Source organism: Colias croceus, chromosome 30, assembly GCF_905220415.1.
Source record: "Colias croceus chromosome 30, ilColCroc2.1".
Taxonomy (NCBI): domain Eukaryota; kingdom Metazoa; phylum Arthropoda; class Insecta; order Lepidoptera; family Pieridae; genus Colias; species Colias croceus.
This window is the reverse complement of record NC_059566.1, coordinates 3,394,562-3,412,086: the sequence shown is the minus strand read 5'-3', so window position 1 is coordinate 3,412,086 and position 17,525 is coordinate 3,394,562. Positions and strand designations below refer to the sequence as shown.

Here is a 17,525-nt window from a genome sequence, read left to right as displayed (position 1 = left end):
TTTTTAAATAAAAAAATATCAACTGTCAGATTAAAATATAAAGAATTTAAAAAAAAATCTCATGCTATAATTTTATTTATGTATTAGAATATTAATAATATGATTATATTTTTTTAAACCAATTCTCATAAATTTGTATATTAAAAAAAACATTATGCAATACAGTTCTTTCTCTTTGTGATAGCCGGCTATTCTCATAACCCAATGATATTATATATAGAAACAAGAGGTAGATACGTTACCAACGCACCAAAACGTAAACCGTGAATTGGTCCTAATTGGGACCAGTGGAATCAGTCAGATTGTGACTTGTGATAGCGAACGTACATGCTGATATAAACGTTAAAATTATCAATAATGCCTTCTTGTGTGTTCAGAAAGTGCACAAATTACGAAGTAAAATAAAGAAAGATAGAGGAATATCATATCACAGGTAAATGTATTAAAATATTATAATTTTAGAGCAAAAATAACAATTTGCAATTATTAATGAATGACACTTGCTTGACACTTGTATTGAAATAATGAAAGGGATAAAACATTGCTTCAATCACTAGTGTGACAAAGCTAGCGCACACTGTGTTCAAAGATTATCATGTAGATACGATTATTGAAAATAGAACGGTTATTTTATTAATTTCGATTTGGGTAAATACTTGATTATTTTTATATTTAAATCCACACAGTGCATGTAATTAACAAATATATCTATTTATTATATACAATGAAATCGTGATGGCAAAAATGTTTGTTTGCAAAAATGATGTTGAATATACGTATACATTAAAGAAAAGATTATCGCTACTGACGAAAAATGCTATTTGCTTTTCTGTAAATAGCTATTGAACATAAATTTTATTTGTGTTTTAGATAAAAAAGGCTTATACTTCATCCTTTCTTTTATTTCATACTTTTTTTCATCTAGGCACCACTATTATTATATCCTACAAGTTGGAGTGATGACCTTGTACGGGTTCCGGGAACTGCCTTGAAACGAATATCGTAAGATCAGTCCGTATGGAGTTCTATAAGGAGGACTATGCTCAGCAGTGGGTGTTTATCGGGTGAAATGATGATGACCGAAAACGAACACCACAGCTAGTAATAAATGCTTAATACAGTTATATCTCCAAAAAAGTTTTTTTCATTTTAATACAACTTCATAATAATAATTAAATAGTACTTAAATGAAATTGTCACATTTGTTTACGTGCGCAGGAAACGAAACATCTATAACATTGAACCTTCTGTGTCGTTAGTCTATGCCAATTGCCATGGCAACTATTTGTTTATTTATATTTAATTGGTGAATTCTTATGACTTTTGCTTACACCTGCGCGGAAGTGACAAACTATCTTTGTCTTTTTTGTTTATATCATTTTATTATAGCCATCTCTCTTATACAGTCTGTCAATGTAATAAATTAAGTAAAATGAAACTTGTATTTGTGTGTGCCTGACACTGCATATGAAGCATTTTTTTTGGATATATTGTGAGTATATAACGTATCTATACATAAAATATCATTGTCATAACCCGGCTTTTTAAGATGTAGTGTAAAATATTTTATATTTTACTAGCACAGTTAAATATGTAATGAGCAGGCAAAGAGTAACATAGGTATTGTTCTGTCCAAGAAGCTTATATCTAATACACTGGAAATTTCAATTAGTAACTTGCCAACTTGCCAAGTAAGGTGTGAAAGGGATAAAAAACATACAGGCGTCATTCAAGGTCATATTTTCTTGTAACAAGTTAATGATCATAGTGCAATCTCCAGTGTATATTAGATTTATGCTTCTTGGTTCTGTCATCATTTTGTTTATTGAAATCACAGAATAAAATATAAATTTTAAGTTACAAACAAGCATCATAGGCTGTTTACCAATTACAGAGCATAATGCGACTCAGTGGCGCACAATGCCGAATTATGCTGATGCTTAATTGGAACGTGAAACGCACCAGGTTGCGCCAAGAACTTCAAGAAACTGCGTTACGCTCCGCCTTGCGCTCCACTCACGTTATGCGATCACAATGAGAGCGAGTGAGAGGCACGCGTCCCTTCCACTCGGGCATGGTTTTTTTACCACTCAAAGTCGTTGTCACGTAAAACTTTCGCCCTTATACCGACTTTACAGGCAACCAATTTTTTTTAACACAACTTGAATTAACTTTGATTATTTCGAAAAAACTACAAGGAAACGAAAGCTTTAAATTTTTTTCCAACAATTAAAGATAAATCGATTGCACGCATCAATTCACGCGCATTACTTTTAAGTGCTCGATTGTGCGAAGCGTTGCTGTAGTTGGAACACTCAACGAAGCATTATGCCGCAATGCGCTCTAGTGGTATAATTTTTATCTCTGTGGCGTTGGAGCTTTTATAATCTGTCGACTGTCAATTGTGTATAAACGTCATTGATTTTGTTTATTTATAATCGCAGCATTCGCAGTGCAAAACTGCAAAAACAAATTGTTTAATTCAAATAATAATTAGATATTTGATCTTGTGTATTTAATATTTAACTCCAATATGGATCCCTTGTACAATGATATATGCTATGGATGCTTGAATTCGGAACGAAAAATATCGATTATTAACGACGCTACTTTGAAGGAATGTTTTTTAGATATTTTGAAGAATCAGGTAATTGGGCTATTAATTTTAGAATATAACAAATAAATCGTGTACATATAACTTAAAAAATATGTAATAGTATGTGTATTTTAAAAATGGACTAAAATTGCTTAAAAAAAAATTTACATAATTTTTACTGTGTATGTACAAACAACCAGACAGACAATTCTGTTAATTTTTAATATAAAACAGCTTTATTGGTTTTTCTGTATTATTTATTCATCATCATCATCATCATCACCAGCCCATATACGTTCCCACTGCTGTGACACGGACCTCCCTTAAGGGGTCAGACAATAATCCACCATGCTGGCCAAGTGTGGTCTGGCGGATGTCGCATGTCGTCGAACTTTTGATTCTTAGACATGTTGTTTTCCTCACTATATTTTCCTTCACCGTTTGAGCAGGGGTGATGTTATAACATCCGCAGATAAATTGAAAAAAGAATTTATTTCCTGTACGCCCTCTTAGTCTCAAACCCCGCAATTATCAATTTGAAGTCTTAGGTCTCAACACTGAGCCACCATTGCTAATTGATTTATTAAGCTATTGCATAGCTTCTATCGCGGGCCTTGAGCGCGGGGACCGAATCGAGAAATTCCGTAACGAAAAAACCTCTCGCTCCCCGTTCCGACGGGCGGAGGAGTGGCTTGAAGGCATAGCATGCAATAGCTTTACCGCGGCAGTCCCCGAGTGCCACACGTCGTTTTATGTACAGTTAATTAACTTATTGAAATATTATAATTTTAAATTTCAGGATACAAAAATGAAGTTGATACAGCTTTGCTTCGAATGTGTAGCGATATTGGTTAAAATTAAAAAGTTCAAACAGAAAGTTGTATTTAGCGCACAGAAGATTTTGAATGAATGTGTCAAGAAGGTAAACTTTTATTTCTTACTAGCTTCGCTCCACGGTGTTACCCGCGTAACTCCGCTCCTGTTGTTCTTAGCGTGATGATGTATAATTGTATAGTCTATAGCCTTCCTCAATAAATGGGCTATCTAAGACCAAAAGATTTTTTCAAATCGGACCAGCAGTACCTGAGTATAGCGTGTTCAAACAGACAAACAAACTCTTAGCTTTATAATATGTATTAGCATAGATATAACTAGCTAGTGCAAAGCTAGTTGGTTGCACAACACAGCAAAACACAGTCCTCACTACACATCCTCACACATTATTGTTAGAAAAGCACCCTAAATGTGCTAGTTGATAATTTTCCCTAGAAATTTATTAACTTTTGTAGGTTTCTAAACGAGAGTTCACTCTATCTATTAAAAAAACCGCATCAAAATCCGTTGCGTAGTTTTAAAGATTTAAGCATACCTTTGTATGACATAGGGACAGAAAGTGACTTTGTTTTATATTATGTAATTATTTTCGTTTATTTATCAATTTGCCACATCTAGCGGACATTTAAAAAAGTAACAGATATCCATTTGTTATATAAACAATGAACCAATCACAGAAAAGTTTTAATTTTACGCTTGTTTAAAATACGACAAAAGGCACATTGTTTTAACGCACATCAATTTGCGAAAATATGGGCGTAAAATACAATTTGTGTCGTATTTAGAATACTCCGATAAAAAAATTTAAAACTTGCGTATCTTCTTATCTTCAAGTGACATAGATCTTAAGAGAACATTTGCCATGTCATACTGTATATTTAAATAAGTTTTTTTTAATATTTTCCAGAGTCTATCACAAACAACATTACAATCAAAAGCAGTATTTTCTATATCAATCTCCAATGAACCTAAAACAGATACACACTATGAAATAATAGATACAATAAAAGATGAAATTAATGATGATGTTACAGACATTACTGACATTAATAACATTGAAGACATTAACATTAGAGACATTAACATTAAAGACATTAACATTAGAGACATTAACATTAATGACACAGAATATAACGACAATGATTCCACAAATGAAGCTGAAACAGAAACTCCTATAGATTGTAACGATTCTAAAGAAAGTGACATCTATAAGGAGGTAAGGTTGAGTAAGAAAGAGATGGCAGAAGAGCGGCAATATATTAGAGCGAGTGAGGAATATGTAAATGCAATGTTTAAATGTGATCTATGTGTAATAACATTCACAAATAGAGACGATTTAGACGAACATACTAGTGGTAAACATGAAACGGTAAGAGATCTTTTATCCTGCTAATATTAAAATGCGAAAGTTTGTGAGGATGGATGTATGTATGTATGTTTGTTACTCTTTCACGCAAATAGTACAGAATCGATTACAATGAAATTTTGCACTCTTAGAGGGTAACTTGGATTAACACATAGGATAGGGATTTATGGGATAAAAATCCCAGTGTGAGGATGGATGTATGTATGTATGTTTGTTACTCTTTCACGCAAATAGTACTGAATCGATTACAATGAAATTTTGCACTCTTAGAGGGTAACTTGGATTAACACATAGGATAGGGATTTCACACAGAAACGGGAACTATGCGGGCTTTTCTTTAAGAACGGGGGCGAAGTCGCGAGCGGAAAGCATTTTTTTGTTTTTCTAACTTTAGTAATCACTAACGATCCCACCCGGCTTCGCTCGTGGTTCATGTTTACATTTTCTCTCCATCCTCGTAACTACTTCAAGGAGTATTATAAAAAAATAATTAATGAAATCGGTTCAGCTGTTTTCGAGTTTTGCGCTTAGAAACACATTTTTATTATAATAATAGCTGCTCCGCGCGTTTTCACCCCCGTGGCTCCACTCAGGTTGGTCGTAGCGTGATGATATATAGCCTATAACCTTCCTCGATAAATCGACTATCTAACACGGAAAGATTTCCGAGAGTAGCGCGTTCAAACAAACAAACTCTTCAGCTTTATAATATAAGTAAGTATAGATAGAAGATTATTATAAATAATACTATGTGCATTTTCTTTTACAGAAATCAAAATACCAATGCACAATATGTAAATGTGCATTCAATTCGACGATATCGTTCAAATATCACAACAAGAGGCACAGACTGAGGTTCCAATGTAGCGCTTGTGACAAACGTTTTGTGTACAAGAGAGATGTGGTCAAACATTATAATATGATGCATTGTGTGGGGTGAGTTTTGAAGATAAATAATAAATAAGTATAAAAATCAATGCCACTTTTCGTTGTAATTCCATAACTCGAGAACGGCTGAACCGATTTCGATAATTCTTTTTTTATTATATTCCTTGAAGTACGAGGATGGTTCTTATGTAGAGAAAACGTTAATATGTACCACGGGCGAAGCCGGGGCGGACCGCTAGTAATAAATAAGTATTTCGGGACAATTTTCACACACGGCACGATCTGATCCCATACTAAGCTTTCGCTTATGTTATGGAAACCAGATGGCTGATAAACATACATATATAATTTTAAATAAATACTTATATAGATAATTAACACCCAGACACAGAGCAAATATCACACAAACATTTGCCCCGGGTGGGAATCGAACCCACAACCCCTGGCTTGGAAGTTGGAAGGCAGGGTCACTACAAACCAAGCCAACCGGTCAGTCAAGATTCTTTATTCATTCATTCGTACGTTCATTCTTATTTATAATGAAATAGTATTGAAAATTATGTAATAATATGTTTGTTGAAGTGAAACTTCTTTAGGCGCGTTGAGAGTAAAATTTCAACATGCGTCGCGACATGGCAATGCCGGCCCGATCGGTCCATATAGAAAGGACATAGGCTACTTTTTGCCCTGGGAAATAGGATAGGTTTTATCCCGGAAATCACACGAGAACGGGAACTATGCGGGTTTTTCTTTGACTGCGCGGGCGAAGCTGCGGGTGGAAAGCTAGTATCTTAATACAGTGTAATTAATCAGACTAGTGTTAGTAGTTATGTACATAAAAAAGAATGTTACTTGAACGCTATTGTGTATAGTCTGTTGTCAGTAGTCGTCAATAGACAATGATTTTCTTTTACTAGCCATGTTTACAGTTTGAAAGTTTGTGAGCAACTAAGAATATGATAACGTATCGGTCAAAAACAGTCTACACGTGCAAGCAATCCCAATTTGTAAACAAAAAAACGAATTTCTTAGAAAGTTCGGTATAAATGACGTCGAGTTTATTACTTAATTGTTGTCGTTATTGAGAGTGAGTGTGATGCTATGTAGAGTGTATCATTGTATGGTAGATAAGCTAAACCAACCAAAGGCAATTGATTTTGACGCTTTAGAGAGTTTGTCGTTAAATCGAGTGTCGTTATATAGAGTTTACACTGTATATATAAATCTCGTGTCTCTCCGATTATAATAAAATTCGCTCACCATGTGCAGTTCGATCCAACTTGAGGGATAGGATAGTTTAAATCTCAAATCGTTTTAGAGAAAGCGGGCGAAGCCGCGGGCTAGAACGGGAACTATGCGGGTTTTTCTTTGACTGCGCGGGCGAAGCTGCGGATAGAAAGCTAGTTGTATATAACTTTTTGTAAATAATATAAATTTTTATATTTTTTTCAGAATTGAACAGTATTCACATGATAATGATGAAAATAACTTGATTGTACAAACAGAGAGTGTTTCTGAAGTCAGGTAAATATCACTACATAGCATAAAAACAGCGTAAGTGCCGAGCACACGTGTCAGAAGTGAAACTTCTTAAGCAAGATTACAAATATACCAAAATCTGAAACTTTAGGCGCGTTGAGAGTAAATGGAGTAATTGTGTATGGTGACGATTTTGGTATCTTTGAATCTTGTCAAAGATGTTTCACTTCTGACACGTGTGCTCGGCGCACACGCTCGTTTTCTTATAGTTTAAAATATGTGTACCATATTGTGGAATGAAATATTTTTATTCCTGTCTTTCTTTCAAAAAAGTTCATTTAAGTAGTAAATAATTATAATCTTTAGGTTAGATTTATTTTTTGTTCTTTTTCTATTTCTCTGTACAGTACACCCATATTTTTACATTTTTCTCCTAAACTCAAAGTCAAACATTTATTTATTCAACTAGATTTCTTCGAGAAGCACTTTTGAAACGTCATTACATATTTTTAACATTTACCACCGATTCGGAAAGCAGTATCTACGGAGAAGAATTGGCAAGAAACTCCATAGTTGCTCTTTTAAATCATTTCAGTATTACAATTTAATTTTACAAAATATGTAACTGTATATTATCGTAATATGCCAAAGAACTGTCCTAATATTATACGAATATACAACAAATTGTTATCTATAGTTATTAAGTTATAATATTATAAAGCTGAAGAGTTTGTTTGAACGCGCTAATCTCAGGAACTACTAGTCCGATTTGAAAAATTATCCATTCATCGAGGAAGGCTATAAGCTATATATGATCACACTAAGACCAACAGGAGCGGAACGATGCGGGTAAAACCGCGGAGCACAGCTAGTATACAATAAATTGTTAATTTTTTAACATTTAATAGTTGTTTTTAAAATTTTCAGTACAAAATCAGAAATATTCACATGCGATGTGTGTTCCAAGGAATTCAGATGGAGAGCGTCTCTTCGGAAACATTTAGAAAGACATCGTATAGAGAGTGGACAGAAGAGGAAACCATATTGCGAGCCTTGCAAGTAAATATATCCATACTAATATTTTAAATGCGAAAGTAACTCTGTCTGTCTGTCTGTTACTCAATCACGCCTTAACTACTGAACCAATTTGCATGAAATTTGGTATGGAGATATTTTGATACCCGAGAAAGGGCATAGGTTACCATTTATTGCGAAATATGTACCACGGGCGAAGCCGGGGCGGACCGCTAGTTAATTATAATTAGGTAGATATGTGAAATAATATTAAATAATGTATCAGTGCGCACAACTTGCGCGGTATTCCAAAACGAGGATGTCATTTCGAATATTTGATTCGAATACAAAATGTATGGGAAATAAATTACGATTAAGTACTAATGTTATAATTGCGAAAGTTTGTGTTTAAATGTGTTTTTCAAGGTTTTTCTTTGACTAATTAATTTTATTATTGAATTTGATATTTTTGGTTTTATGGCATTGAAATGCTTTATAAATATAAATTTACTAGCTTACCGCCTGCGGCTTCGCCCGCTTTCTCTAAAACGATTTGAGATTTAAACTATCCTATCTCTCAAGTTGGATCGAACTGCACATGGTGTGCGAATTTTATTATAATCGGTTAAGTGGTTTAGGAGTCCATTGAGGACAAACATTGTGACACGAGATTTATATATATTAAATAATTAAGTTATAGAATATTTTTTTCTTTCAGAATCTACTTTGCGACAACGTCAAATTTGAAGAAACACGTGCGCGCTAGCTCTAAACATCAAATACAACTTAAACTACGGTAATGTTTTGTGTAGAAAATATATTATTTAATAAAATAAATAAATAAATATATCGGGACAATTTTCACACACGGCACGGTCTGGTCCCATACTAAGCTTTCGCTTGTGTTATGGAAACCAGATGGCTGATAAACATACATATATAATTTTAAATAAATACATAAATAGATAATTAACACCCAGACACCGAGCAAACATCTATGTTCATCACACAAATGTTTGCCCCGGGTAGGAATCGAACCCACGACCTCTGGCTTGGAAGGCAGGGCCACTACCAACCGAGCCAACCGGTCATCAATTGACCGAATTATATTGAATTAGTAGAGGATGGTTTAGTATTAGGATAATTCTTAGCAAGGTTAGGATGCGTTTTTAAAATTAAAGATGACATAAATTAGGAAATGATTAATCAATAATTTATGATAAGAAGATTTTTAGGATTTTTTCCCCATTTTCAGTTATGATGCGCCTTTCATTGTTAATAGTAGTAGGAAAGGAAGATATTTGATAGAATGGAATAGGATAATACGTCGAATAGTTGATGTGCTGTAGGATACGGTTGGCATAGATGTAGTTTAGGATTAGTTATGATGCTCTTTTCATTGTTAATAGTAGTAGGAAAGGTTAGGATATCATAGGATGGTTTAGGAATAGGATAATACATAGCAAGGTTAGGATGTGTTGTAGGACAGGATGTAGATTGTTAGATTAGTAGATTAGGAATAAGTTATGTTAGGAAAAAATTTAGGAATAGTAAAAAAAGAATTTTTTTCTCGTTTTTCAGCAAAATTAATAATTCTACAATGCCCGTGGAAGAAAAAGATGGCTACATAAAACAAATAGAGAGTGTTGTGAACACATCGCGTCAAATGTATGCGTGTGCGCAGTGCGAACGGCGGTTTCAGTGGCGCGGGAATCTGTTGCGGCATGTCAACAGTCACAAGGCGAGGTGAGGAACGGTTGGATGCATTTTGATGCAATTCTTGTCAAGTAAATAATAATTAGTGAAGTAATTTGTGAAAAAATTTGGAAAAATTAGTGAAGTAATCGATTGCATGAAAATTATGGAGGCGAGGTGAGGAACGGATGGACCGGTTTTGATGGGAATTTTGACCAGTGATAGATTTTTGTCTAGCGATAGATATATTTACGTTATTAGAGATACAGCTAGATGTGGAAGGGCTGGGTGGATTTTGATACGATTTTTGTCAAGTACTAGATTTGTGGCAAAATTCGGAAAAGGGATTTTATTGTTAGGAGTTTACATTGGCAAGTTATAACAAATAAAACGTGGTGAGAAGCGGATGGATTTAATTGGATGCGATTTTTGTTAAGCGATAGATTTGTGGAATAAAGCTTTAATTATTTTGCCAAAATTTTGCTTTTGGTCTTCATAAAATGTACATTTTCTTTCAAAATTGAATTGTTGAATCGATTTTGATAAATTTCGAATGTTGTGAATTTAACCTAGCTAGCATATTTTTACTTATAATATCAATTATCATACTTCATATGAAAGCTTGTTAGTATGTATGTTTGTTACTCTTTCATGCAAATACTACTGAACCGATTATAATGAAATTTAGCACACATATAGAAAGTAACTTGGATTAACACATAGGCACAGAATACATAATAGTAGCTAAACGCTACAGAACGGACACTCTCCGCCTCCCGCCAAAATTAAACACTTACCTCACCCCGCACGATCAGACATGTTATGGTACCCATTTCCCCGCAAGGACGATACCAACGACGTCTTTAGACGAAACGCAACGAAGATTGACAACATTAATCAAATTGACTTAAAGCAATTTTATTATTTTGGATTTGTGATTATCGTTTTTCGTAGAAAATGGTTAGATATTGTGCTGTTTACGGATGTATTTCATCAGAAAAACGCGAATTTTTTTTTACGCTAGTCACAAATGTGCCAACCATAAAGAGTTTACACACACATTTGCAGTCTCTACAGTGTGACTGTCAAAACTATAATTTTGTATGGAGTGTCCGGGGTGTGACATAGGATAGGTTTTAACCCGGAAATAACAAAAGAACGGGAACTATGCTGAAATTGATATTTTTTGTTTTATGGCATCCAAATGCTTTATAAATATAAATTTATAAAGAATAGAAAATATGCTTTTCTTTAAAAAACGCGGACGAAGCCGCGGGTCAAGCTAGTCTATATATCTATATCTTCTATATATATAAAACTCAAAGGTGACTGATATAGTGATCTATCAACGCACAGCCCAAACCACTGGACGTATCGGGCTGAAATTTGGCATGCAGGTAGATGTCATAACGTAGGCGTCCCCTAAGAAAGGATTTTAGAGAATTCATCCACTAAAGGGGTAAAATAGGGGATGAAAACTTACACCATGAAAATTTATCTTTTCTATGCAAGCGAAGCTGCGGGAAACAGCTAGATTCTAATAGCACTTATTTTCTTACAGAGCATCGGGAGAATTAAAATGTGTACCGTGTAATAGAAATTTCTCATCTATCGCAACTTATCAGCAACATATGAAAATAAGTAAGAAACACGTAACAGAAGATGACTTCAAGTGAGTAACTTAAATTAAATAAATAAATAAATAAATAAATATTTCGGGACAATTTTCACACACGGCACGATCTGGTCCAAGCTTTCGCTTGTGTTATGGAAACCAGATGGCTGATAAACATACATATATATAATTTTAAATAAATACTTATATAGATAATTAACACCCAGACACAGAGCAAACATCTATGTTCATCACACAAATATTTGCCCCGGGTGGGAATCAAACCCACGACCTCTGGCTTGGAAGGCAGGGCCACTACCAACCAAGCCAATCGGTCAGTCAGAGCCATCATTCCTTAATTTTTACTTATTAGCTTTCCGCCCTCGGCGTCGCCCGCTTTGTCTTTAACCTAATAAATTATATACTTAAACTTTCCTCTATCTATTTAAAAAAAAATCGCATCCAAATCCGTAGCGTAGTTTTAAAGATTTAAGCATACAAAGGGACATAGGGACAGAGAAAGCGACTTTTTGTTTTATACTATGTAGTGATTTGTTCTTATCTATATGAAAATCTAATCATTTTCTTACTAATAATAATAATATATTTACAGATACATGTGCAGCGACTGCGGCAAACGGTTCGCGGATAAAACGCGTTTAAAAGATCACGTCGATTGGGAACATTTGAAGAACTACGTGCATACTTGTAACGAATGTAAAAAGGTGAGATAAGATGAGATGGTGTGAGATGGCGTGTAATGGTATGAGATAGTGTGAGATGATGTAAGATGGCGTGAGATGGTGTGAGATAGTGTGAGATGATGTAAGATGGCGTGAGATGGTGTGAGATAGTGTGAGATGATGTAAGATGGCGTGAGATAGTGTGAGATGATGTACGATGGCGTGTAATGATATGAGATTGTGTGAGATGATGTAAGATGGCGTGAGATAGTGTGAGATGATGTAAGATGGCGTGAGATGGCGTGAGATGGTATGAGATAGTGCGAGATGATGTAAGATGGCGTGAGATGGTGTGAGATAGTGTGAGATGATGTAAGATGGGGTGAGATGTGTGAGATAGTGTGAGATGATGTACGATGGCGTGTAATGGTATGAGATTGTGTGAGATGATGTAAGATGGCGTGAGATGACATAGTATGATACTTATTGACATAAATTACTATTATGTTAGAACTATGTGCATACTTGTAACGAGTGTCAAAAGGTAGCAGATGAAAGTTTCTAGATATTTTCTATAGTTTGCCAATGTTTAAACGAGAAATGCACAAATCATATCACACCACGACTTACAATTAAGCATTATCGAATTAATATATACGTATTTACTTCCTACTAATATTATAAATGCGAAAGTTTGTGAGGGTGTAAATGTGTGTGTTTGTTACTCTTTCACGCAAATACTACTGAACAGATTACAATGAAATATAGAGGGTAACTTGGATTAACACATAGGATAGGTTTTATCCCTTAAATCCCACGCGAACGGGAACTATGCGGGTTTTTCTTTGAAAACTCGGGCGACGCCGCGGGCAGAAAGCTAATAAGTAAAAATTAAGGAATAATGGCTCTAACTGTCCGGTTGGCTTAGTTAGTAGTGGTCCTGCCTTCCAAGCCACGGGTCGTGGGTTCGATCCCCATCCGGGGCAAATATTTGTGTGATGATCATATATGTTTGCTCTGTGTCTGGGTGTTAATTATCTATATAAGTATTTATTTAAAATTATATATGTATGTTTATCAGCCATCTGGTTTCCATAACACAAGCGAATGCTTAGTATGGGATCAGATCGTGCCGTGTGTGAAAATTGTCCTGAAATATTTGTTTATTTGATTTATATTGTTTCCTTCTTTCCAATGAATATCGACATCAAATAATAAAAAAAAAATGTGTGCGTGTACTAGTGTACACACGTAAGAAGTGAAACTTCTTTATGACCTTATTTGTCTAACAATAATTTACTATATGAAACTTTACAGAAATACGTCGAATCACGCGTGGTAGGGATAAGAAAAAGATGGCGCGTAACGAAAAAATGTTACACTAAATTTTTTTCCAACCCCGATAAAGAAGTTTCACTTCAATAATATAGTTTAATTATGAATATATTACAGGCGTTCAAGACTCGCACTTCTCTCTATTTACACAAGCAAGTCGTACACCAGAAGGATAAAAGTGAACATTTGTGCGATCACTGCGGCAAACACTTTCCTGTAAGTATATAATATACTAGCTTCCGCCCGCGACTCCGTCCGCGCGGAAAAATTAAGAAAAATTACGATTTATTTTTTTTTCTACGTATTTTTCCGGGATAAAAAGTATCCTATTTTATGCCCAGGATAATAAGGTATAATTATACCAAGTTTCATCGAAATCGAACCGTTAGTTTTCACGTGATGCCTGAACATACAGACAGACAGACAGACAGACAGACAAAAATTTTTTTAATCACATATTTGGGCTTGGTATCGATCCAGTAACACCCCCTGCTATTTATTTTTTCAATATTTTCAATGTACAGAATTGACCCTTCTACAGATTTATTATATGTATAGATAGTAAGAAAGAAAGAAAGAAAGAAAAAAAACTTTATTGCCAACAAAATTATTAAAATTTAAAATTAATTTGAATTTGAAAAAAAATTGAATTTGAAAAAAAAAACTTGACTATCTTAACTTAAAAAGAAACACATATTAGGCAATCGGAACAGACTCAGCCATGCTGTGGGCTAACACCCGAACAGCGCTGATTTTCAGTCTGCCGTAAACTAGCGGTCCGCCCCGGCTTCGCCCGTGGTTATATTTCGCATTAAAGTAGCCTATGTTCTTTCTCAGGGTCTAAAGATTGTCTGTACCAAATTTCATCAAAATCGGTTCAGTAGTTTATGAGCCTATTCATTACAATCAAACAAACAAAGTTTTTGAAAGAAAGAAAGAAGAAAGAAAGTTTTCCTCTTTATAATACATATAAGTGTAGATAGACTAGCTGTGCCCCGCGGTTTTAACCGCATTGCTCTGCTCCTGTTGGTCTTAGCGTGATGATACATAGCCTATATAGCCTTCCTCGATAAATGGACTTTCTAGCACTGAAAGAATTTTTCAAATCGGACCAGTAGTTCCTGAGATTAGCGCGTTCAAACAAATAAACTCTTCAGTGTATAATATTAGTATGTATAGATAATAAATATGTGAAACTTCTTTAAGCGCGTTGAGAGTAAAATTTCAAGGTTGCGCCATAGCAATACCGTCACGTCATGGAGGAAGGCGACAATTTTGGTATATTTGAATCTTGCCAAAGATGTTTCACTTCTGACACGTGTGCTCAGCGCACACGCTTTTTTGTAAAAAATAAAAAAAGAAACAATTCACTTCTTTCATTTATATACTTACTAGCTTTCCACCCGCGGCTTCGCCCGCGCAGTCAAAGAAAAACCCGCATTATTCCCGTTCCCGTGGGATTTCCGGGATAAAACCTATGCTATGTCCTTTCTCGGGCATCAAAATACCTATACCAAATTTCATGCAAATTGGTTCAGTAGTTAAGGCGTGATTGAGTAACAGACAGACAGACAGAGTTACTTTCGCATTTATAATATTAGTATGGATTAACCTTTTATTATATTTTTTATTTGCAGAATCATTCAAAACTGCGTGTACACATAAGAGCGGCTCATTCTTCGATAGCAGCTTATAAATGCACTAGTTGCGGCGCCCGGTTCGCCTGGCATTCCTGTCTCTCGAGACATGTGAGACGGTTGCATAAGAAGAGTTTGTGAGAAGAGATAAGAGGAAAAAGAGTTATGAAGAGATACAGAAACTAATAAAAAAGAAATTGTAACAGAAAGGGAAACAAACTTAATGAAAAACGGTAGATATATGCGTCGATTATAAAAAGAGTTAATTTTAAGGAAATTGTGAGAGAAAGGGAAAAAAAACTCAAAATATTTATTTGTTATATTTAAAGTAAATTGTGTTTTGTGAAGTGTGTAAAATTGATTTCTATACAAATATATACTAAAGGCTTTTTTAAAGTAATAAATGGAATGCAAAAATGGTTTGATGATCCTTGTAAATAAATATATATAATAATAACTTTTTACGACTTTTATTTACTTTTTATTTTATATCTTAAAGAGCTTTATTAATACACTAGCTGCGTTCCGCGGTTTTATCCGCAGTGCTCCGCTCCTGTTGGTCTTAGCGTGAGGATTTTAAATAGCCTTCCTCGATAATGGGTTATCTAGCACCGAAAGAATTTTTCATATCGGACCAGTAGACACCGAGATTAGCGCGTGCAAACAAACAAACAAACTCTTCAGCTTTATAATATTAGTCTTGTCAGCAATAGTAACTCTTCTCTTTCGGTTTGAAGTACCTATAGATAGCCCACGCCATCTTTAGAATGTTTGTTTAAACATCTTATAAATATTTTAAAACGAATCTGGGGACTTCATTATAAAAATATCTATCTTTTTATAACATACTAGCTTACCGCCCGCAGCTTCGCCCGCTTTCTCTAAAACGATTTGAGATTTAAACTATCCTATCTCTCAAGTTGGATCGAACTGCACATGGTGTGCGAATTTTATTATAATCGGTTAAGTGGTTTAGGAGTCCATTGAGGACAAACATTGTGACACGAGATTTATATATATTAAGATATATATGAAATAAATTTCATATTATTACTACATAAGTTTTTTTTCCTATGTATGCTTAAATCTTTAAAACTACGCAACGGATTTTTATGCATTTTGTTTAAAAGAGAGTGATTAAAGAGGAAGGTATTAGTATTTAGATATTTAGTATGTATATAATTTATTCGGTTTTAGACAAAGCGGGTGGAGTCGCGGGCAAAAAGCTAGTGAAATATAAGTTAATGTAGGTACTAACAAATATACATTTCTTATGAAGAAACTCAATAAATAATCGATTTTAAACCTTTCTTCTCCGATAGAATTCTACATTATTCCTGGGTGACAGAGGTTTAAACTGATTAATAAAAGGAAATTCAATCGTGTAAAATTTGAAAATACGATTTACTTGGAAATTATATACTTTATTAACCGACTTAAAAAAAAGGAGGAGGTTATCAATTCGGCCAATATGTTTTTTTTATGTATGTATGTTACAGTCAAAACCCTGAACCAGTCAATAACGTTATTGACCGGTAAAATCAGTTAATAAGGATATTGACTAAGGGCGTCGGTTAATATCCTTATTAACTGATTTTATCTGATTAAACCAGTTAATAACGTTATTGACTAAGGGCATCGGTCAATATCCTTATTAACTGATTTTAACCCTAGAGTGCTCGCGCTATGAGCATTTTGCCGCCCGCGGCACAATTTTCGTCTTATTTTGTACACTATGCAATTGTCAAGGTCAAGTGTCCGTGTAGCTGCCCCCCCGTCCCTCGCCTTCTTGTTTTAGAAATAAGAATTAAATCAGTGCGAGGATGACCGCAGGAGACAAAGGTTATTGGGGTTGTGTCGCGTTTGGCGGCAAATTGCTCATCGCGCGACTACTCACGTAAGTAAAGTTTGTGGATCTTAGTTTTTACTAATGTTGAAATATTATTTGTTTTCATTGCGTATAGTATTATTTTAATGGTAATATGGTATGATATTAATTTTAATTTGTTTTAATTAATTATTGGGCCTTGTGTTTTTGTGCGATTTGATTTGATTTTTGCGATAGAAATTGCCATGGCTATGATTAGACCACATATCGTTAGACGATCCGGCGTGATTACTTTACAGAAGGATCTGAGGAACCAAATCGCTCGATTTGTGCCACCGGAACATCAAAATATACCCTCAGTTCAAGAAGGAATATGCGCAGTTTGTCCATCGAAGAAAAATAGAAAGACAAAAAAAGGGTGCAATAGATGTGCAAAATTACTGTGCAATGAGCATTGCATATATATATTATATATATGTGCCAACATTGTTTTGATGAAATACATGCTGTTAATAAGGAAAACGAATGATTTAGATCTTAAGTTCTATTTTTATA

General features: G+C 34.5%; 1 protein-coding gene across 2 annotated transcripts; it reads left to right on the top strand.

Annotated features, from left to right (window-relative positions):
- The first annotated feature begins 2,432 nt into the window (after window positions 1–2,432).
- LOC123704716 (zinc finger protein 91-like) lies at window positions 2,433–15,602 on the top strand. 2 transcript variants are annotated; one of them, XM_045653156.1, is made up of 12 exons: window positions 2,433–2,647; window positions 3,396–3,518; window positions 4,338–4,799; window positions 5,566–5,732; window positions 7,137–7,208; window positions 8,091–8,222; window positions 8,896–8,973; window positions 9,759–9,923; window positions 11,434–11,544; window positions 12,101–12,212; window positions 13,623–13,721; window positions 15,143–15,602. In XM_045653156.1, the coding sequence occupies exons 1-12, from the start codon at window positions 2,534–2,536 to the stop codon at window positions 15,281–15,283; spliced, it is 1,776 nt and encodes a 591-aa protein (XP_045509112.1). In that variant the 5' UTR covers window positions 2,433–2,533; the 3' UTR covers window positions 15,284–15,602. The 2 variants fall into 2 exon arrangements, with proteins under 2 accessions (XP_045509112.1, XP_045509113.1); XM_045653157.1 differs by lacking the exon at window positions 4,338–4,799.
- The last annotated feature ends 1,923 nt before the right edge of the window (window positions 15,603–17,525 follow it).